This window comes from Miniopterus schreibersii (genome assembly GCF_964146895.1).
Source record: "Miniopterus schreibersii genome assembly, chromosome: 8".
Taxonomy (NCBI): Eukaryota; Metazoa; Chordata; class Mammalia; order Chiroptera; family Miniopteridae; genus Miniopterus; species Miniopterus schreibersii.
Genome location: NC_138109.1, coordinates 35,089,331 through 35,111,696, shown reverse-complemented (window position 1 = coordinate 35,111,696; position 22,366 = coordinate 35,089,331). Strand labels below are relative to the sequence as shown.

The window sequence follows — 22,366 nt, the reverse complement described above, 5'->3', positions numbered from 1 at the left end:
CTTAGCTGCCGCTGAAGAAAGTTCTTGGCCAATAGCAGCTGCCTGTGAAAATAGAAACCCTTGTTCATTCGTGGTTTAATTAACCTCTGTCTGGGTCCAAGAGCAAGCTTTCAAATGCTGAGTGCATATGCATAGAGGGTGGGATTGGGTAAGCCCTCCATACTGGGGGTTCGGCCCTGACCAGTGTGGCTCAGTTGGTTGAGTATCGTCTCAGGCACCAAATGGTTACCGATTCGCAGGCTTGATTCCCAGTCAGTGCACATACTGGGGTCGTGGGCTCAATCCCCAGTAGGGGGCATGAAGGAAGCAGCTGATCAATGTTGATGTTTCTCTCTCTCATCAGTGTTTCACTCTTTCTCCCTCTCTCTTCTTTTCTCTTTTTAAAAAAAATAATAAAAATTTAAGAACTGGGGGTTCGGCTGTTCTGTGCTATACTGCGACCCCAGCTCACTGAGGAAATCCAATTCTCCTGCTTCTGTCTTGGCTTAGTCGCCTGGTTTTCCACGGTCAACATATCCAGAGGGGACAAGATTCTTCCAAATCATACAGTCATCTACCCTTCGCCCTCATGGGTTTCTCCCAACGAAAGACACTGGGAGAGGTCAATTCAGCTTCTGTTTTCCAACAGATGTCTATTCTGAGTCCACACTTCTCTGGAGTGGAAGAGGGGAGGGGAAAATAATGAAGTGTTGACTCTGATAAGTATAGAAAGACTCCACGCAGGCGTCCTCACAGGGAAAATCCATCTTCCTTCTGTCTTTCAAAGGAATTCTCAATATTCTTTCCTTACACAGTTTTAATTGGAAACATCTTGACTGTCCAATCATAGAGCATTGGATATGTAAATTATGATACATCTATATGATGGGATATTGTGCAGCCCCTGAGAATCACATCACAAAAAAATGCCAGTAAGGAGGAGACTATATACAAACACTGCCAAATGAAAGAAGCAAGCTACAGACTTCCAGTATGAAAACACTGCTGGAAAACATGTGGTTGTGTGTGTGTGTGTGTGTACACTTAGGAAAGAGTTCATAAGAACATATCCTCAAATGCAACCATAAACAGCCCTGGAAGGTTTTATGGGAAACTTTCCCCTTTTTACCTTGCCTGCATTTTGCAAATTTTAAGGTTCGAGCACATTTCACTTTGTAATTAGAGAAAACAAAACAAGCAGTTGTTTTAAAGAATAGAAATAGGAAAAGTTTTTAAAAATGTCTCTGTTATTTTTCATTTGAAAACAAGATCATCTTCACTTGTCATCAGCTCTCCGGGCTTTGTAGATGCCTAGTATCTGCTATCATTGCCTTTGCCAAAGGGAGACAAGGTGTGAACTTTAGAAAAGCAAATTGCACTGTACCTCCCACTTCTGGTGGCAGCAAGGATGCCCTTGGGTTGGTGATCACCCCGCTCACTCCTGTGGACTCAGCTGCCCACAACAGCTGGTGAGCACGCAACAGTTTACCAGGGGGCTCTGAGTTGCATTTGCTGGGAGGTGTTAGCTCTGGATTTACCTTCTTGAACAGGCTTAGCCTCGTGGAACATCAATATCCGTTTTCATGATGTGAGCACTCAGGCCGCCTCTGAGCCCTGCTCCCATCTCTCTTAGATCATTGCAGGCACTGGCTGGCTGGCTTCTCCATATCAAGACCCTCTCTTTCAGAACACTCTCCCCCGAATGCATTGATTTTGTACTGACTTTGATCGACTTCCCAGGAAACCAGTGGCGGGAACAGATTTGCTGTAGGAAGCTTATTTTGGTGCCCTCCAAATCAACCCCAGCTGGGAGTGCAGGTGGCAGGACTGGGCACAGGGAGGAGTTGAACGGTGATGTGGCTACAACAAGGCCTCGGCTGATCCCACTGTTCCATGGGGAGCTCTCAAGTTGCCTTTCGGAGTTGTCTCAGATTGAGGCTTGGGGCCTGGGCCTTAGTACCTAGCCCCGTCTAAGCAACACATTATTGACTGGAGTCAGCTACGGTGGGGAGAGAGTGGCAAGGGAACAGGGCCTTGGGTGAGGTGCCTCTCGGTGGAGGGCAGTTCCCTGAAATTAACTCACCCAAAGCCTTCCCAGGCCAGCATGTCACCTGAGGGGATGAGTCTTCAGACCTGAAACTGGGTCCGGGAAACATATTACATGTAGCCTGCAGTTCACAGAAAAGGAAGTAAGAATATTGTCAACATGTGATAGTGGCCAAGAGCTGCACTGCGTGCTGGGTGCTTTCCTTATATGATTGCACACAGTTTTTACAGTAATCCTGCGAGATGAACATTATTATCATTTACAGAGAGATGAAATGGCTTGCTCTAGGCCAAGAGGCTCCTAAGTGGCAAAATCAGCTGAGAACCGAGCTCTCTCCTGGACTCTGTTCTTTCCCATTCTTTCCCCTGCCCCACCCTTCCTTCGACTACAGGTCCAGTCCTCCCTTTGTACTTAATACTCTCATTCTGCTTCGCCTTCCTCCATGCGGGCACTAAAACCACAACATGACCCTTATGGTTGCAAAGGACAGAAACAAAAATAAATGGAATGACTAGCTTCAGACCTGTTCTTGCCCTGCCTTTTGCAGTCCTATTTCTAACTCAGCTTCAAGCTTCAGATGATCTCCCTTAAGGCTTCTTTGGATTAATTTCATTTATTTTTCAGTGTTCCTGGCTCTGCCTTTTCCTAGCTCTGGATCTTGGGCCAGTCTTTACCTCCTGGAGTCTCATTTTTCTTAGCCCTACAAGAAGGGACTGATACCGCATGTCGCCCTGGGGTGTTGTAAGGACAATGAAGAAGAGCCTGCATGTTGCTCAGAGCCTATTCTGTGCCCTGCACTGTGGCAGCACCATGAGATAAAGTATTAGTTGTACCCTTTTTGCCCCTTGACCACCAGGAAAGAGACACAAGCCCAGCCATAAAAGGACCAGGGTAGTGAATGGTGTGCCCTGCCCTCGGACTCTCAGTAAGCAAGTGTGTACAAGGACAAATCAGGCTGGACATGAGAAGCCAGACTGGTCCCAATAGCCCTTGATCTCCAAGTTAGCAGGATATACGGAGCTCCTTCATCTTCCCGGAGGGACTTCAGAAGGACTCAGCCACAGGGGATCACAGGTGTCTTCACAATCTTCAAACCAGGATGTTTCTCCTTTTTCCCATCTTGCTGCTGCTTCCTCATACATGAGGACAGGATTGGCCACTTTTCTATTACACCTGCCTTCTGTTTGTGAAAAGTGCTGGGAGTTACAGTGCCACTGCCACTGGTTAATAGCCCCTGAGACTTTGGCATTGCAACCAAAACGTAAAGTTGGTTTTCCAAAGTTGTAAGACACTCTGTCTGTGTGTTTTGCAAAAGGGATGTTGGAAACTGGGTTAAGAAAGCCTCCCCTACTAAATATATTGACTTAGTCTGCAAATATTTTTTTATGTACTCACTATATGCCAGGTACTATCTAGTGTTTTGGGGGATACACAAGGAGCACATGTCAGCCCTCCGGAAGCACACAGTTCAGCGAAGGGACAATCCCAGGCCCAGCTTCTTTCTGCCTAACGTGCTCTTGTGCCCCAGGGTCACCATGAGGGGTGGGAAGCCAGCCCCACACTTGTCTGACATGGTCATCCCTTCACTTTTTCTCCAGAGAACCTTGGACGGGTGTTTGAAGGGGCACTGCTAGGAATTTGCTGGTCTAAGGATTTTTTGGAGTCGCAGGCTGTGTCTCATGATTGATTTCGTTTGTTATTAAGAGTTTATTGATGATGCCATACACTTTTTATAGTAAATTTTTAAAATTAAAATTTACAGAGACACAGCATGGGAAAACGAACAAACACCAGTAGACTTTTGTCAAGGAAATGAAAGAAGGACCAGCTGTCAGAGCATAAGGATAGGGTCACTGGCCCTGGCCAGTGTCGCTCAGTGGTTAGAGCATCGCCCCATGGACTGAAAGGTCAAGGGTTCGATTCCTGGTCAAGGGCACATACTTAGGTTGCAGGTTCGATACCCAGCCCTAGTCAGGGCGCATGCAGGAGGCAACCAACTGATGTATCTCTCTCATATCGATGTTTCTGTCTGTCTCTCTTTCCCTCTCTCTCTCCCTCGCTCCCACTCTCTCTAAAAATCAATGGAAAAAATATCCACAGGTATGGATTAACAAGAGAAAACAAAAAAAGGACTGGATCACCCACAGGTCATCATTGCCTTACACTTCAGTCGCTCCTCATCTGGCTTTGCCTCAGAATCCTGGGCTGGGCCTCAGCAGTGCAGCTTCCCGGACCCTCAAAGTAGACCCTCTGGAATCCTAGCACTTGGCTTTGTACAGAAAGATGCCAGTGTACTCCAGGTGCCTTTATCCAGAGCTCTTCTCAGGAGTACCCGTAAAGAACATTTTTATAGAAATTGTGTACAGGAATTGTAGGTTGAATATGATTTTAACTCTTTAATTAGTTTACCTTTTAGCAATAATGATAGCAACCATGTTCATAAAAGTGCATTTTAACAGCCCCCTAAGTGTGTTGTTCCCCTTACTCTGCTCACTACCCAGCTAGGTAATTACAGCAAATCAGCATTCTCTCCTATGCAGCCAGCAGACGTAATTATTTGTCCATTGCAAATCAACACCTGGGTAATTGCACGTTAGAATTCTAAGTAAAATAAGTTATCTCTGCTGCTGGGCTCTGAGATCCGTTCCCCCACAATCTGTTCTAAAATTGGACAACCTAACAGACAATAGGGTGCTTTCAGCAATGGACAGTATGGTGTTGGACAGGCTGGAAAAAACAAACTCTCTTTGAAATTTTCCTCGTCAAGATGGATGGCCTAGTGATTCGGATAGAGACACAGAAGGAGGAAAGATGTCTCAGTTCGGGTACTGTGTAAATAATTCATAAGGTGATCTCCCTACTGCCTTCAGGAAGGAACATCCTGTTCCTAATTGCACCTTTATTCCCAGGCAACCAAAAAAAAAAATCCCCTAACAGCTGGGGCCATTACTTCTACTGCAGTATGACTTTGCCATGGTTAGCTTTGGGCCACTAGTGCTTAATGTGAAATATATTATATGGGGAGGAGGCTGGCAGTTAATATTTACTGAATGACTGCCATGTGCCAGGGAGTATGCTAAGAGCAAAACATGTATTATCTCCTATAATCCTCACTGTCCTAGATAGGAGTGCAAATAACTACAGTATTGTACAGGTGAAGAATCTAACACTCAGAAAAATTAAATGACTTTCCCAGTAACACATGAGCATGTGCACACACTCTCACACACACACACGCACACACACAGGAAGTCACAGAGCTACTGCAACACCTTCTGACTCCAAAGAGCCAGGCAACTGTGTCCCCCTCACTAGCAGGGTGACCTTGCACCAGTGACCTCACTTCTCTGTGCCCCAGTCCCCTCCTCTTCTGAGAGGGTGTCAGTTCTGTCTCCAAGGCTGCTGTGAAACTTCAAGGAGACGCTTTCTGAAAATAGGCCATGCGTGCGCGCTGTCAGGTACTGTGAGTCCTCTGCTCTTCTTCCCTAATTCTAGCCCCGCCCCCTGTCCTAGACTCAATGTCTGTGTCTCTCTCCCCCCAAATTCATATCTCGAAGCCCTACCCCCAATGCGATGGTATTGGAAGTGGGGCCTTTAGAAGGTAACTAGGTGTAGATAAGGTGCTGAGGGTGGGCCCCCCGTGATGGGCATAATGCCCTTAAATAAGGGGAAGGAAGATCGGAGCTCCCTCACACGCTCTCTCCCTGCCCTGTGAGGGTACAGCCAGAGGGCAGCCTGCAAGCCAGGAAGAGGGCCCTTCCCCAGACCTGCCTGCACCTTGACCTTGGACTTCCCCACCTCCAGAACTGGAGAAATAAGTGTTTATGGTATTTTGTTGCAGCACCTGAGCTGACTAAGAGACCTCTTTAGATGTTTAAGAATCTAAAACACAGAAGTGAGTCTTCCGCTTGACTGAACACCTATGTTGAAGTTGACTTCTGCTGGACAGGGACCTGCTGTAACTGTTAAAAGTTAAAAGAATTCTCCGCCAGCTTGACCACATTAGAAAAAGAATACTTGTCTTGGCTCTTGTGTGGGTTTCTGTGGCCATGCTCATTACAATCTGTGAGGAGTGGGGAGATGAAGAGAGAACGATCTTGGGTGTGAAATATCTTTTATTTGGCCACTAGCGGTCTTCAGCAAATAACCTGCAGAGGGAGGCCGGTTGTGACTCCAGTCTGTTCTGTGGGCTCTGCCTCAGTGTCATAAAAGATGCTAATTGCCTGCTTCCTTGGATCACCACTCCTGATAGGGGTACTTGGCTTATGTTGAAGCTTCTGCAAGATCACTCCCAGTGTGGGACCTCCACATTAGCAGTGGCTTCTGCTCCAAGACAGGGACAGAGTGTAATCCCAGACAGCAGCCTTGAGGCCTGTTCAAGACCTGGAGTGCGCTCAGTGCCCAAGGGACTGCCTCCATTTACATTCAGTCATTTCCCTGGTTATGGAGTGAGAAGCTTGTGACTGCTGTTCTCTAATGGCACAGAGCAAAGGCGACGTTAAAATAATGGTAGGTGTGCATTTACTCTATCCTGTGAGGAACTGTATTCCTTGGAGACAGTGAATCATCCTCTTGGGATGGATGTGAAATAAGGTACCTGGGAGAGGTTTTTAAGTGACTCCGTACACTCCCCCACAGTGACACTGACTCCTGGAGTCCAGGAGCCTTTTTGGAATAGATACATAAATCCATCCCTTTATTTAATTAGTCAGCAGAGCTGGGCACTTTGGTTCCACTCTATGCCAGACACCATGCTAGACTCACAGAACACAGATGACTCGATCCCAGTCCCCGTCCTTGTGGAGTTCAAGTATAGAGAAAGAGCTGCACATGAGGACAAAGTCAGTGAGGGCCAGGGATGCTGCGACAGACACTGAGGGAACAGAATAAAAAATGTGCCTGTGTGTCAGGACAGTGTTGTTTATTGACCTACACGATGATGCATGTGGGAGCAAGTGTTATCATCTACACTTTGCAGAGAAAAACACTGGGGTAGACATGTAAAGGAGCTTACGCAAGGGGACACCGATAGGGGCATGAGTGGGAGAGCTGGGACTCATCTGCTGGACCATCAAATCCTATTACCTCCTAGTGGAAGATCTCGGGCCTTGGAGCAGGACAGGCTGAGGTTCTGTTCCCAGCCGAACTTGAAGTAACTTTATTTACCTCTCTGGCTTTAGTTTCTTCCTCCATAGAATGATGCCAGCGCCTATTTCCAGTAACCCTGGAGGATTGAGTGAGATAAAGTATGAGAAGATTGGGCATAGCGTGTGTGCTTGTGATGCCGTATTGTCCTAAGAGTGAGATACTATAGCCTCCAAAGACATCTGCTCATTAGCTGTGACACAAAGTGAAAAGTGGGAAATGCTATAACAGAGTATCTAGTAAGGTCACCAGAGGCCCCATAGCCTCATGGTTAAAAGCGTGATTGTTAAAAGCATGAAATTCTGCGTAACACTTGGGTTCACATTCACACATGAAAAGATGCTCAATATCAATTGTTCTGAGGAAAATGCAGAGCAAAACCATGATGAAATATCACCTAAGACCCACTGGGATGGCTAAAGCACAAAAGACTGGCAGTCGGGAGTGTTGGCAAGAACACCTGGGAGAGAGAGGAAACCCTCCTACTTTGCAGGGGAAGGGGAAGGTGTACAGCCACTTCGGAAAAACCATTCGATAGGCCCTCAAAAAGTTAAACGTAGAGTTACCATGTGACCCAACAATTTCCCTCTTAGATATAATACTAAGAAAATTGAAAAATATTCCCACACAAAAACATGCACAAATGTTCATAGCAGCATTAGTCATAATAGCTAAAAAAATAGAAAGAACCTAAATGTCCATCTTGATGTGGGCATTTGATGTGGTATATCCATGCAGTGAAATATTATTCAGCAAAAAAAGGGACTTGAAGTACTGATACATGCTATAACATGCAATAAATAACCTTGAAAATGAGATGTGAGAGAAGCTAGTCACAAAGGCCCGCATATTGGATGACCCTATTTATATGAAATATAATTTGCCTCTAAGAATAGGCACATCTATAGAGACAGAAAATAGATTAGTGGTTGCCTAGGTCTGGTGGGCTTGGGGGAGATAGAGAGTGACTGCTAATGGATACAGGGCTCCTTTGGGGGAGATGAAAATGTTAAGGAATTGGCTAGTGGTGATGGTTGTATAGCTCTGTGAATGTACTAAATCCACTGACTTGTATACTTTAAAAAGGTAAACTGAATGGGATGGGAGTTGTATATCAATAAAGCAGTTATTAAAAAATTTAGGCCCTGCTGTTGATGTTGAGTGTTGGTGTCAACTCTGTAGTCCAGGGCTCATTACAGAGCCTAACTCCAAGAGCAGGTGTAAGGATTAAATGGGAGATCGTAGGTAAAGCTCTTGCCACCATGACCGGTTTAGTCGATGCTTGATAATGGGTAGCGATGACGTTAATGTTTTTGCTTAAATACATGGCCTTTCTCTTGTCCACCCTGAAGCACAGGGTCAGCGGTGCTTTCAGTGAAATAAGCTGGGGATTCATGATCACTTAGGACGTGTGAACACTGACCCTCTCTAACACCTTCAAATAGCACGTGCCTCGGATGGTACGGCCTTATGGCTCTGATAGCTGTTATTTATTTCTTAACTAATATAACTGAGACCTTGCTCAAGATGTGCTCATGAAAAATTACCCTTTTAATAGTGGGACATTTAATGAGAAACTGGATTATCTACTGCATAAGTGCCCTTCATACAAATTAGCTTGGCCCTGGGTCCTAATCTAAATTGGACTCCCTACTTTTCTCCAAATGACCTAATATTTTCTTATTAATCTCTGCCCTTGCTCACCTGATCTGGCTCTGCCTCCCCTTATGAAGCGTCCTCCTTGGCAGAGCCCTGGGCCCTGACAAATGTTTCTTTGTGTCTGACTCATGGACAGTTTTTAGACATGACGTGCAGGCTGGAAACTGTTCCTTTTCTGAGCTGTTTTCCCAGTGGAGTTTTAAGGCTGCCAGTGTATTGAGCATCCACAGATTTGGGTCAGGTAAAAGACAGGGCTTTACAGGGGAGTTGGGGAGATGAGGAAAAGTCAATCACAGTGGTGAAGAGGCCAGGCTTGAAAACACAGACCACAAGCAAACTGCAAGCCTGGGCTTCGGCGTCAGATAGATCTGGGTTCAGCTCCCACATAGTGAGTTTGAACAAGTTACTTGGCCTCTCAAACCTTCAGTTTAGAGCCCTGTCTGTAAATCCTGAATAATAGTACCCACCACTAGGATTCTTTTCTGAGGCTAAACAAGTTGGTGCATATATAGGCTTTGTACAAGACATGATAAGTGCTACCTGGTATTGCGGTTATAATTCAAGTTTGGAGAAGTCCCAAATAGTGAAAGGGATGTTAATAGTGATGAAATAGTGTCATGTGTTAAAGAGGCAGAGGTGGTATTTATGATAGAATAAGACGACCTTCCCAAGAAACAGACCAAGCCCTAGGCCACTCCTACCAAACTGTACAGAATAGTGCAAGGAGAGGTGACCTGTGGTACCATGGGCCCTGCTGTTTAGCTAAATGTCATAAAGGGTGTATCATGGCAAATGTTCTTCTCTTTATTCTTAGCTTTAGTCTCTGACATCTGCCCTCACTGAACCCTAGAGACTTAATTTTTATACTGATTATAAGTTCTCACTAATCATGTGTTATATTTGCTCTATGAAATATTATTCAAAGGCTTGAATATGCTAGGAGTCAGCTTGGATACGCTGGGAAAAACACCACCTGGGAGTTGAGGACCATGGGCCCAGGCCCGGCTCTGCAGATCTTTCTCCTCTGTGCCCTCCTGCCTTCCCATGGTATCTTCCACATGCTTCTTTTACTGGCCCACTAATACTGGTGGCAGCTACTATTTATAGAAAACCCGTGAATACACGCTTTGCACATACTATCTCATTTAAGTTACTATTCACAACAACTCTGAAAGGAGATATTTAATCTTCATGCAGCAGGCAAGGAAATTGAGGCTCAACAGATAGTTTAGTTGGTTCACAAGTGAGAGCACTGTGACTTCAAATGAGGATGTCTGACTCTAAAGCTTATACCTTCTTATATACCCAGCACAACACACTTCTATTTGCAGTCACCAAAACGCACAACGCATTTTTATTTGCAGTCACCAAAACCTTGAGCTCCCATGGGCACAGGCTTTGTCTCATTTACCTGTTGTCAGTGAGTAATAGCATCTGGCACAGAAGAGATGCTCAGTAAGGGATGGATGAATAAATGAATGAAATGCAAGTCATGTTCTGTCCTTCAAAAAGTATTGTACAGTGGTTAGCTGTTGCTGTTGTGTGTTTTTTCTATTTTAAGCATTTCCTCAAATAATACTCAACCTTGCCTTATGGAAAGGCCTTAGTTTGGCACATCATATAGATAGAGTGAAATGGGCTGAGTTATCACTAATGAAGTTTCTGGCTGATGGGGGAAGGCACGATAGAGGGGGTATAAGAAGTCAAAGTTAATGATGTTTTCGGAGATGAGTATCGGGAGGCGAGGGCATTCCAGGTTTTAAGAACCACATGTGCAGTGCTCCCAACTGTAACTAGTTTGATGAGGTTAGAAATTTGAATTCTTGTGTAGTCATATGTTTTCCAACTATGTAAACTTGGACAGGCTACTTGCCTTCCCAGATCTTCATCTTTATCATCTGGAAAATGGATATGGGTTGAGTTGTTAAGAATGGGGATACAGTTTATGAAACATTTTATATGTAGCACATGCTCAGTTCACAGTAATTTTACTGTTCGTATCTTATGCGGATGTGTTTGAACTTCTGGTTGATGTGTCTTAGCAAAATATTATGTTAATTACTGAGAAAGCCTGTTGCAGGGTGTGGGCACACCATACCAAGTAGTGTGGAAGTCTATTTCTTTACATACATGAATTATCAGAAGAGATATTGTAGAACCATTTTTTGATAATTGTCCCGGGTCATTACTTGATACAAAGCAATTACTCTGGAGATTCACTATAAAACAGCACATGGAATTGGGTATAAGGAGGATCTTGGATCCTGGCCAAAGTCATATTAAACGCTAGAAATGCTAAAGCAGCTCAGTGCTAATGCCGTTCTAACAAGAATGTCAGTGGGTGATTATCATTTATTGAATACCTAGTGTGTATCAAACACTGCATTGGGTACTTTGCACATGTTGTCTGATTTATTTCCCTTAATGCCCTATTGCGGGTGGTTATTTTTAACTCCTTTTTTTTTCTGCCTAAGAAAACAGAAGCTGAGAGAGGAGAAGTAACTTGCCTTGAATTTTGAAAGGAGAGAGTCGGCATTTGCATCCCGAGTCCGACCGTGTTTTTCTACGTGGTCCAATGGCCTGACCGTCCTGCCCACAGCGAGGAGCCCAGCGCGGCGCTGTGGGTGCCCACGGCCATCAGGCTGATCGCCTCCGTCTCTGAACCCTGCTCTTCTCTGTTTTAGGTCAGGATCGCAGCGAAGCCACTTTGCTAAAGAGGTTTAAAGGGGAAGGGGTCCGGTACAAGGCCAAGCTGATCGGGATTGACGAGGTTGCCGCCGCTCGGGGAGACAAGTTATGTCAAGATTCCATGATGAAGCTCAAGGTGCGGTGCGAACGTTTTACCTTAAATATCATGGGTGTCGTGGGGCTGAGAGAAATGATCACACAGTCGTTACGGGGGAAGATGTTACTTACCCATTTATCGGTAAGTTATTCACTCATTGGCTGGGTCACTGATGAACCTCCGCCTTTATTCATTGGGAAGAGATTTCAGGCATTCGGCAAACATTTGAGCACCTCCTATGTGGAGGTATTTTATGAGGCGCCGTTTGATCATTCAATTATCACATTTTATTCAATTATATCTTCTTCATTCAATGCCTGCAAAAATAAAAGTAAAATCATCAAATTGTATAGTTCCTCAGATTTTATGAATTTTTACCACCTTATTTTAAATAAATTTTACTATATGATATATATGGTAAAAGATGCTATGTTAAGATGAAAGCTGATTTTATTCATGCTTATAACTTCTATTAATGTCCCCAAACACTATGACAAAGGGAAATATTTTTTAAGTAGTTTGTAACTAGATATTGGAATTTGGAGATATCACAAAGAGGCTTCTTATTTTAAATGCTTGAAAGAAACCTTTTCTTTGACAACTCTTAAGAAAGAAACTGGAAAAACTTTTAATATGCAAAATAAGAAAATTATAATATTAAATAGCTATTAAAAACATGCAAAAATACAATTGTTTGTTCCTAGATTGTGGTCTCTATATAGTCTGTGTTTTTTAAAGTGATCTAAAATATTTTTTAAAAATCAAATGGCTTAGCAACAACTCTATAAAATATCTTATGCATTTAAAAACGTATGATTTTACTGACTCTAGAATTCACAAAATGTTTATTGTAAAATATTTTGAAAATACAGAAAAGTATAAGGAGGAAAACTGAAATCATGCTCAATCCCACCACACAAAGAAATTCAGTGTCAACATTTTAAAAGTTTGTGATTTATAATCTCTTTGTATTTTATATACATTATATGAAGTATACATATATATGTAATATAATTGGGATTATTATTTATACAGTTTTATATTTGGCTTTTTTCTCATCTAATATATTATGAGCAATTTAAAAATCATCTTCAAATTGTCATGAGAATACAACGAGGTCAGTGTAATTTTTTTAAATGTAAGAAAAAAATAAATTTGAAAAAATGCTGGCCAAATGCCTAAAAGTATTATATGGACAATATCTGCAGACACTGTCTATATTGCCTTTTCTTTAATATTTGCTTAATAAGCCAAAGTTGTTATTTGTTTATACTATACAAATTTTGTCAGCAGTATAATATTTGCGTCTAATGCTTATGTCTCTCTGAAGTATGTCTGTAGGAATCATTATTTTTAAAAGCTCTTACTTTTCTAAGTGGCGTATACATTATTTTTATTTTTTAGCTATCACATAAGCCAACTTTATTTTAATAGTTATGTATCTATTGTAAGGTGTACTAGAAGAAGGTATAAAAGACACCCAAATTGTGATTTCACAGGCTCTCACCTTGGAAGAGGTTAATGTATCCTTTTTGATAATTAAGCAATGTTATGAGATTTTACAGCAGTCCAACAATGTGCCCTCTTCTACCAAGTTCAAATCTGATTGACAAATAAGCACCCTGGTAGGTAGCCACTCAGCAGGCGCCTGTCACAGAGCGCCCACTGGCCAGCTGCCTTCATGGAAGCACCAGGGTCAACGTGGACATGAGGCAGGAGTCGGCTTATGCTTCCTGACGGGTCATGTAAGTTAGGGCCATGTTAGCTGGACCGGACTGACGATGACTCCCAATCTTGCACGTGTGTGTGTGTGTGTGTGTGTTACGTGCAATGAAGTGTCCCATCTGTCAACTTTATAACAGCAGGGTTCCCAAAGCCCTGAGAGTTTATCCAACTATAACAGGCTCCTTTCCGATGTGCTAAACTTGAGGGGTTTTGGTTCCCAGACAATTGTGCTTCATTATCTGCAAGTTGCCGAGAAGAATGTTGACATTTCAGCTTCCAGTGGTTTTTCTTTAGAAAACACAAAAACATAAATGATTGAGTCTTCATTTGGCCACCTGCTGCCCAGGAAAGAGAGAGACAGAGAAATACAAAACGCCTCTTAGCCTTCCTAAAAGGCCCACTTGCTCATGGTAGACCATATGAGAAATAACAATAATTCTGTTTGCCTTTGCTGGGCTCCCTACGGCTGGTGCCTTCCCCTGGTTTAGAGTTGTCTCCTGGGTTTGAGAGGTTTGAGACGGTTCACACTGTGAGTTTGCGTGAGCATCTCCCTGCCTGCTAACAAAGCACTGTCGTCATCATATTTTAGCGTAGGGTCAGCAGAGTGCTTTAGTATACATTGTCTCTTGACCGTGTGAGGTTCATGGAAGTTAAAGGACTTGCTCCAGAACCTTCATTTAACCTGTGATAAGCCCAGAATTCAAACCCAGATCTTTGGATGCCCAGTGTTTGACAAGACAGTGTAGGGTTAAATAGTGTTCTGTTTTGTTCTGCATTTAAAGTATCTTGGCTCCCCAACTAGATTTTAAGCCCCTAGCAGTAAGCTACTACCCAGTAGGCACACAGCACTGACTTCCACAGTGGCCATCTTTCCGAGGCAGTGGGTAGATGGTGGGTTGAAGCTGAGGCAGAGGGTGAGATTACAGAGCCTATGTCCTGTAAGAAGCAGAGCCCACCCTGGCTGGGTCAGATGGGGACTAACGAAGGAGCTACTTACTCAGGGTAGGCAAGGTGAGAGCAGCAGACAAGGGCCAGTGGGGGCCCAGAGACCAGCCTCAGTGCGAAGCTGTTACCGTAGGGAGAAATGTATTTACCGGGACCCAGGGAGAAAGGACAGAGAACGAGTCCCCTCCCTCTCCAAACAAAAATGCAGCTACTGCCAGGGACCCAGAACAAGGACGGGAAGGAGGCGAGGCGGGAAGACGCAGGCCGCCGTCTCTCTGTCCGCCCTCTGGTCTCCTGCCTGCGTCCTGGAGCCCAGCCGGCGGCCAGAGGGGGGCTCAGGGGGTCGGATCGGGTCGGATCGGATCGGATGGGAGAATGCTGTCCTGTCCGAGAGGCCAGTCTCCGGGCGCCAAGCCAGTGAAGGAGATATTTATATCCCCCTTTTAACGGGGCAGAGTGAAACTTGGCATGAGTTTCTATCCAAAGATCTTCCAGCTGGCGAGTCGCAGGGCTGATGGGAGACCAGGTTTCGTGCTCGGAGCTTTCTGGAATAGCGTTCTAGGTTTTCAGCCATTCGCACCTGAAGCCGGTAGTTTTCACACCTGCCCTCCGCGCTCCGTGGAGGTCGCAGTCCTCCCATCACGTGCAGCACCCTGCTGGGTGAGGTGCTCACAGCCCCTTTCTCACGGGATGATCAGCTGGAGCTGGGGCCTTTTACTCCCCTGGCACATGGGACCCCGTGTGTGTAAACTCCTCCATCAGGATGCTGCCTGAGTGTGACTCCTTTAGGGAATGCCTGTGTCGGTCATTTTACACAGTGCCTAGCATAGAGCATTGCTCAATAATATCACTATTCGTAGTGGTAATAATGGCAGCTGTTAGTCACTGAGCTCTCCCCACGGGCTGAAGCCCATGCAAAGTGCAGCGTGCGCGTAGCTCACTCTCAGGCGGCGAGAAGCGTGGTTACTCTCATCTCGCGACTGAGCCTGGAAGCTGGCGGCTCCACCTACCGATTTTCAGAACGTTTCTGACACTTGTAGTAGATTGTGTGGTCCATTTTTTCATCTGTGCTTCTCAACTCTTTACAGAGTGTTATAATAGGAGGAACTCCAACATTGGAATCTGAGAGATCGCTGTTTAAATTTCCTCTATGTCTTGTAAGTTCCTGGAGGTTTGGGATGGTCATCGGGCCCTCTGACCTATGTCTCCTCACATGTAAAATAAGGGAGGTAATTCTTACTTCCCAGGATTGTCAGATGGACTATATTATAAAACATGTAAAAAGAACTTCTACATAGTAGGTACCCAGGAAAATGTTTGATTCCCTAATTTCCAGGTTTCCAACAGTGACTTGCTAGGTCAGGTGGCTAACCCTAGGCACAGAGCCCCACGAGGCACCTACTTCCACATCTTCTGACTCCCCAACCAGAGCTGTCCCCTGACTCTGTTAGTTCTGTGTAATAGCAGTGAGTAACCTTGGGGGAGATGAGACCCGGAGGCAGCATGTGCTGTCTGGTGGCGGGCATGCTTGGACGTAGAGCAGTTTTTCAGAGTTTGGCTCAGGGCCTTGTCTCACAGGAGAAACATGTTCGATAAAGTTGGAGTTTTATTTCCCCAAAGATAGCATTGCATGGATAGTCCTCCTTGCTTTCATTTGTCACATAAAGCTACCGCCGGCAGCCCCAGCAGAAGTGCTCCTGGACCACGCATGTCTGCTCTTTTCATATTTTTTATGTTCAGCCCTATATCAGCCAGGGAGGTTTTTGATAGCTAAGTGGAACCTGGAAGGAAACGGGGGCATCACCTAGTCAGCACCACTGTGTGCCGGGAGTTACTACTGTTTGATGTTGCAGTGATTCTAAAACCTAGGGACTGTTGGGACTGTTTTAGAGAGACACACTGAAGCTAGATTTGACCAAAGGTGTAGCCCTCTCCGCACTATATCTGATGTCCTCACCTAGGAAGGGATTAATACACAAAGTGAGGGTGATCGAACGACCTCAAGACAATGAAAGCCCCTTGCTGTGCCTTCTGGTCATGTCTGTTGCTCTCTAACACCAGTCATTCTCGGAGACTGATACTGAGCACCTGCTATTCTGAGAGCAGCACAGACAACTCTTATCTCCTAGAAATATGAAATCAGTACTGTTTTAGGCTTTACTACACCTAAAAGCCCCAAACCATAACTGCTGGGAGTTGGACTTCATCTCGCCCTCTGCAGAGGCTAACAGTGATGAAGGGACTAGAAGCTTCAGAATTCCCAATGCAGTGTCACGGGCAGCCCTTAAGTAAATCCCTTGACCTGTCCTTACCCTCCGGGTTGTAGCCTAGCATGAAACCCATGCTTACCTATTCTTGGTCACCACAGAGGCTAATTTAGAAAGTGTCTTTACTCTTAACTTGTATCATATCAACTTAGGGGGACTCTGAGTAGCACATTCAGGTAACAGTAAGTTACTGAGAACCTCTTGCCCTCCAGGGATTGTCCTGGGCACTGGGGATAGAGCAGTGAGCAGAGTAACATCCCTACCTTTTGTGATGTTTACCTTCTAATTGATTCATATCCATACCGTCAGTTTATAAAAAGTGTGGAAAAGTGTGGAAACAGATATATTGATAGATGGAATGCTTTTGGTAAATACTTTTTTTGAAAGCCCGGGAGTGATAGGGAAAAGAGTAGGGGACACTATAAAATGTCTGTGGGTAAATGTTATAAACCATCAACATAAACTATGATCATCAGATTTCCCCAGGCAAAAATTGAGACATGCAGTCTGGCAACAGTTATTATTTTCTTTTATCTCTAAACTGATTCATATGAAAACTTTCTCCAGAAGCATAAAAATAAAATCACATTTAGGAATATATTCCATGACTCACCGTTATCGAAAAGATTAAAACCATATGCAATGCAAAACCCAGCGAAGCTATTAATAAGGGGACTGCGGTGTGTATATCTTGGGATCTCGAATTCTGTATCTAGGCACAAAGTAGGCGTTCTATAAATCTTGGTTAGCCAGATGAATCGGTGCTCAGACATCTGTTTATACGACATTAGAACAGTGAGGATAAGTATTCCCCTAAAACATCAAGCAGATGCAAGCACATCAAGTAGGGAAACCTGGAAGGAGCAGAGAGAAAGGAGCATGTATGATTGGTGGCATCAGTTGATGGTATCTGACACACCTTTGGGACCGGAGGGCATTTTCAAATGAAAACACTACAGTAAAAGCCGTGTCTTTCCTTTCAACAGGGCGTTGTGGCTGGTGCTCGTTCCAAAGGAGAACACAAACAGAAAATCTTTTTAACCATCTCCTTTGGAGGAATCAAAATCTTTGATGAGAAGACAGGGGTAAGTGAAAGCACCACATGGCATTGTGAAATTGAATCCATTGACAGATGTGCCCTTAAAAGCCTCTCCTCACTGGGCAGGAATATCAAACAAGCATAAAAACACATAAAGCAGCTGACAAACTTGATCAATTGTGATCGTCCATCAAAGGGAGGCTTTTCCCGGACTTGGCCACAGTGTGACTGCACCATGTTTCTTACAGCATAATTGTGATAAAAGTGTCACACGGTCCTGGTAATCTAATGGGAGATTGATGAGCTTTGAAGAGTGGTGGGCAAGGGGACAGTTTAAGTTGGATTTCTTTGTGCGTTGGCAGCTTTAATGACATGCATCCTAGAGGGAAACACATCGAGCTCTTTTTGACTCGGTCAAAGCATCCAGACTCTCTTGAGTTTAACCTGTGGAACCTCGTAGATGCTGTAATCAAAAAGAATACGTGAAGTTTTCAGCCTTAAAAAGCAAACTCTATCACCGCATGCCTAGTAAATGTAAGTGCTAATATATTTGTTGAACAAAGTGAAGACGGGGTTTGTGTTTTCATCAGCCTCCCAGAGGCAATTAGCTCCCAGGTTCATCCCCAGGGCTAGCCTGACATTGTCGGGCCTGTGTATTGACGGTAAGGAGAAAACAGAAAAATATTCTATGATCTGTTTTGTTGAGAGGGCGGGAGTCAAAGGGACATATTTGTCCTTTCATGTATTCACCTCGCTGAACTTCACGAGCTAATTTATCAAGCACTGTATAAATAATACTCCACTAGCCAAGTTAATTAACCTTCACCATTTTGCATTATTTTTTTCTCCCCTTGGTTCTGACTCATATTAGGATGAAATGTAGGTAGTAGGGTGATCGTTTCACAGTAAAAGTGGGTCTTCTTGAAGAAAAGTTGCTCCTGAAGAGTTAGCCACAGGACAGGGACGGGTGCGCCCAGGTGCTTAGCAGCTCGCTTCGCAAAAGCCAAGGGGGTGGAAGGACCCAGGCGACCATCTGGGGACAAGCAAATAGAACAGTTAGGTGGACCGCCTTGTGTGTGAGTGAGTTCACCGTTGCTGGGAGTATTCAAGAAACAGCCATCCGATGGGGAAGCTGTGGAAGGGAGTCAAGTAGAAATGAGGTGCTGAGCAAAGTCACATCTAAGGTGATGACTGAGACTAGTTTTAAGATTCTGTGTCTTCCTCAAAGTCATTCCTGTCAGTATGATTTATCTTCAGATAAATGGAGGTTTTACAAAACCTTCAGTGGAGATCATGAGCAGGAACAGCTTCCTAAACCTTTGTCATTGCCCAGCAGGGGACCGACTGAATTGTGCAGGATAAGAGTCTAAGTGAAGTATTCCATCCTAAATATCAAAGAAATGGAAAACTGGGTCTCTGTCATTTGGAATGACCGATTTTAGTTGTTTATCATGTCTGAAGTATTTCTGCTCAAGCTTGACTGCAGGTTTTTTTTTAAAAAAAAAGCCAAGAAAAGAAACATTTGCAGAACGTGACAATAGTTAGAATTTTAAAATCCAAAAGCTGTCAAAAATGTTTTGATCCCAATTAAAGAGACCCTTTGCAGCAATTTACACCTTGTCTTGAATTTCAAACGATTCTTGATCTCAATCCTTATATGAGTGAATTTTGTTTTATTATTAGCATGTTGCAGGGGATAAGTCAATATTGAAAGCTGTTCCTATTTTCAGATATGGAGATATTGGTAATATGTCAAAGGAATCAGTGAGAAGGCAGGAAATGTCATATGTAAATTCGTCGTTGTTGGTAATAGCAGGGGCAATATCAAATCGGGAACAGCTTCATAGCAATATGTTATTAGGTCCTCAAATCAGACCAGTGGACACCGAGGCAAAAGTGATGTCATGTTTATCTTGCAGATAAGGAAACGGGTTCTGGAAGTGGTCCCTGCCTTGGCTGCAGACCCAGAGTAGACTTTCCAACTCCAAATCCTGTGTCTCTTTCCAAGGAAACTCATTGAACTCACATCTCTACCCATTTACAGTTTTATTCCATAGAATTGTTATAACTTTATGCCATAAAAAATCGTAAATATTGCAGGACCCTAAAGTAAGCCTGTTTCTCAGGTAGAGGACAGGGATCTGCATCATCTTTTCCAGATGATGTAGCCTCTTATTGCCGCAGTCACTGCAGACCGTTGGCAGGGGAACCAGGACGGGTCAGCCAGCTGTGTGTCGGACGCCTGTCCTCCGCCGTGTGGCGCTGCTTCCTGGGGCGTCACAGATGTATAATGTGTGGTCCTTGCCCCTGAAGTGGTCACAGTCGGGGGTGAAAGCAGACTCACAAATTGAAGGGACAGCTGCTGAGACACAGGTGTGAATGGAGTTGTCAGTCCTCGGGGCTTCGGGACCGGGCTTTGCCTAGAATAGGAGGGAAGGTTTTTACAGAAAAGGGCTCACTGATTTGGCCGTGGAGGAATAAGTTGGGGAGGACCAGATGAGCAGGTCAGGAAAGAGAAAACTGTATTTCTAAATGCACAACTGTCTAAAAGATAAAAATATGTGGGCTCATTCATTCCTCCCGAGGAAGCACTCGCTGAGCCCCTATCTAAACACACAGGTGAACAGGTCGTATTTTTTTGTTCATAACTTTATCTATCTGATTTACTTAATGATGTCCACATAGGTGATACTGCACAAAAAGTGGACTTAATGCTTGAGAACGGGCAGATGCACCCAGGATACCCAGGGCACAGCAGGGGAGATGGGGAGAATGGCCCAGGATAGACTATTGCCCATCATAGTAGAGGGGTCATGGTGTTTGAAATGCTGTGTGACTTTCTAATGTCTTAGGTAAATAAAACACCTGTTTTCTAACTACCTGAATCTAAAACCTTGCTCTATTTTAAATGTAAGCCACGTATTTCTGTACCATATTCAGAACACCGAATTTCCCAGAAATGCAACTAAACTGAGAGAAGGATGTGCCTTGTTTTGTCGGAACCTCATTAAGAGTCGTTCATCATTTTGGAAGACCAAGCCACTGTGATGCGCTTTATAGTTGAGTTACCAACTCAGCACTGCTGGATCTATTTCATATTCACCATAACTCAACTTACGTGGCTCTTCTTTAAAAATGTCAAATATAAAGAAAACAGTGTCAACAGTATTGAGTTGAATACTCTCTTAAACCCAAATTTATTCATTATAAGAAAGTGCACACATATATCACTGTCATTATGTTCTTTTATTGTAGTTGTAACTTAAGTACATAGGAATCCACATTATTTTTTTAACCAGAAATCATATTCTTCCCTTTTTCCTTTATGTTATAATTAGGGCATCTTGATTTGTCTAAACTTTATATGTGTAGATAGATTATATAATCACTTTAGATAATGAAGGAAGAATAACAAAATATTTGTTTTAAAAAGGAGTTGTTGAGTCAGATGAGGTGAAGAACTCCTGTCTAGACCCTGCTACCATTTTCATTGGTTCATTCATTCATTCATGCTCCACATGCTTATTGAGCAAAAGGGGCATTCTACTTGGAGGATGGAGATGAACCAGTCTGAAACTTTTCCTTCGAGGAACTTACAGGAGGTAAGGCATATATAAATAGCTATAATTCATAGCAAGAATAATGAATACAAGAAGAGAAAGAGGTAAAATTATAATGAGAGTTCACAAGAAGAAATGATTTCTTTCAGCTGAAAACATATGGACTGATTTAGGACAAGGTTAAACCTTGGAAATGGTCAGGGTTTGAAGTTGGAGATAGAAGAAGACCAGTGTCCAGGCAAAGGGAGTGTTGACTAGGACCCTGCAGGAGGAAGGTCATGAAGGAGGGCAGGCGTGGAGAAAAGCGGGGTGTCGGTGGTTCCGCATAGGAGGAGGTGTGGTGGCTCAGTGACAGATGCAACGAGAAGGTAGGCCCGGGCCGGATGGTAGGGCCGGGAACATCCAACCAGAGACTTTTGATTGACTCATGTTTGTTACAGCCTCAGTTATGATTCAGTGTGCTCTGTGGCCCTGAAGCTGTACCAGATATACAGAGGGACAGGGACAGTGACTGTAAGGCCACCCTTAGCTTTTAAGATGCCTTTGTGCAAATGACTCGTTGCCGTTTGTTGGGAAACCGTTGCAGTAACTATGCACGTTGATGACCATACTGTGGCGTTTCCCCTGAGAGCTCTGCAGTGCGCGCCCTGCCTGGCTGTGCGCAGCAGATCAGGGGCATCGTCAGTGCGTGAGCAGAAGGTCTTGCTGTTTCCCGTGCACACCGTTCACAGCCCAGCTTTCGTGATTTGCTCAGGGTGACCCCTCCACTTGGAATGTCCTTTGCTCTTTTTACCCAGTGAGCGTGTCCTCATTTCTCAGGGTTCAGTAATGTCAACAACGACAACAACAGCAACACAGAGCAATTATCATTTATCAAAACGATTATCACTTCTCAAGCCCAGCTGTTTTATTAGAGTAAGTGCTTACACGTTTCGTGCCAGGTCTGTCTGAATCCACAGCCCACACTGCTCACCAGTAAGTCACTGGTCCCAGATAGTGGATGCAGTGGGAGGAGCATGGACTGCAGATCCAGACTGCCCTGGGTCTAGTCCTGACCACTGTGTGGTTGTAAAGCAATGTTTCTTAGTGACTCGTGCCTCTTTTCCTCAACTGTACAATGGAAATAATGATAATACCTATGTTTAGGGTCAGCGTAAGACTAAATGAGCATTTAATTCAATTCCTTAAGACTCACGATAGTGTCTTATATAGTAA

The 22,366-nt window shown here is 44.1% G+C and overlaps 1 protein-coding gene across 10 annotated transcripts in view; it reads left to right on the top strand.

Moving 5' to 3' along the window:
* Positions 1–22,366, top strand: part of DAB1 (DAB adaptor protein 1) — an 895,228-nt gene that overhangs the window by 778,342 nt on the left and 94,520 nt on the right. For all 10 annotated transcript variants that reach the window (XM_081144806.1, XM_081144807.1, XM_081144805.1 and 7 more), the window contains 2 exons: positions 11,515–11,654; positions 17,539–17,637. In XM_081144806.1, the coding sequence (XP_081000932.1) occupies positions 11,515–11,654; positions 17,539–17,637 (239 nt within the window). The remainder of the gene's footprint in view (positions 1–11,514; positions 11,655–17,538; positions 17,638–22,366) is intronic.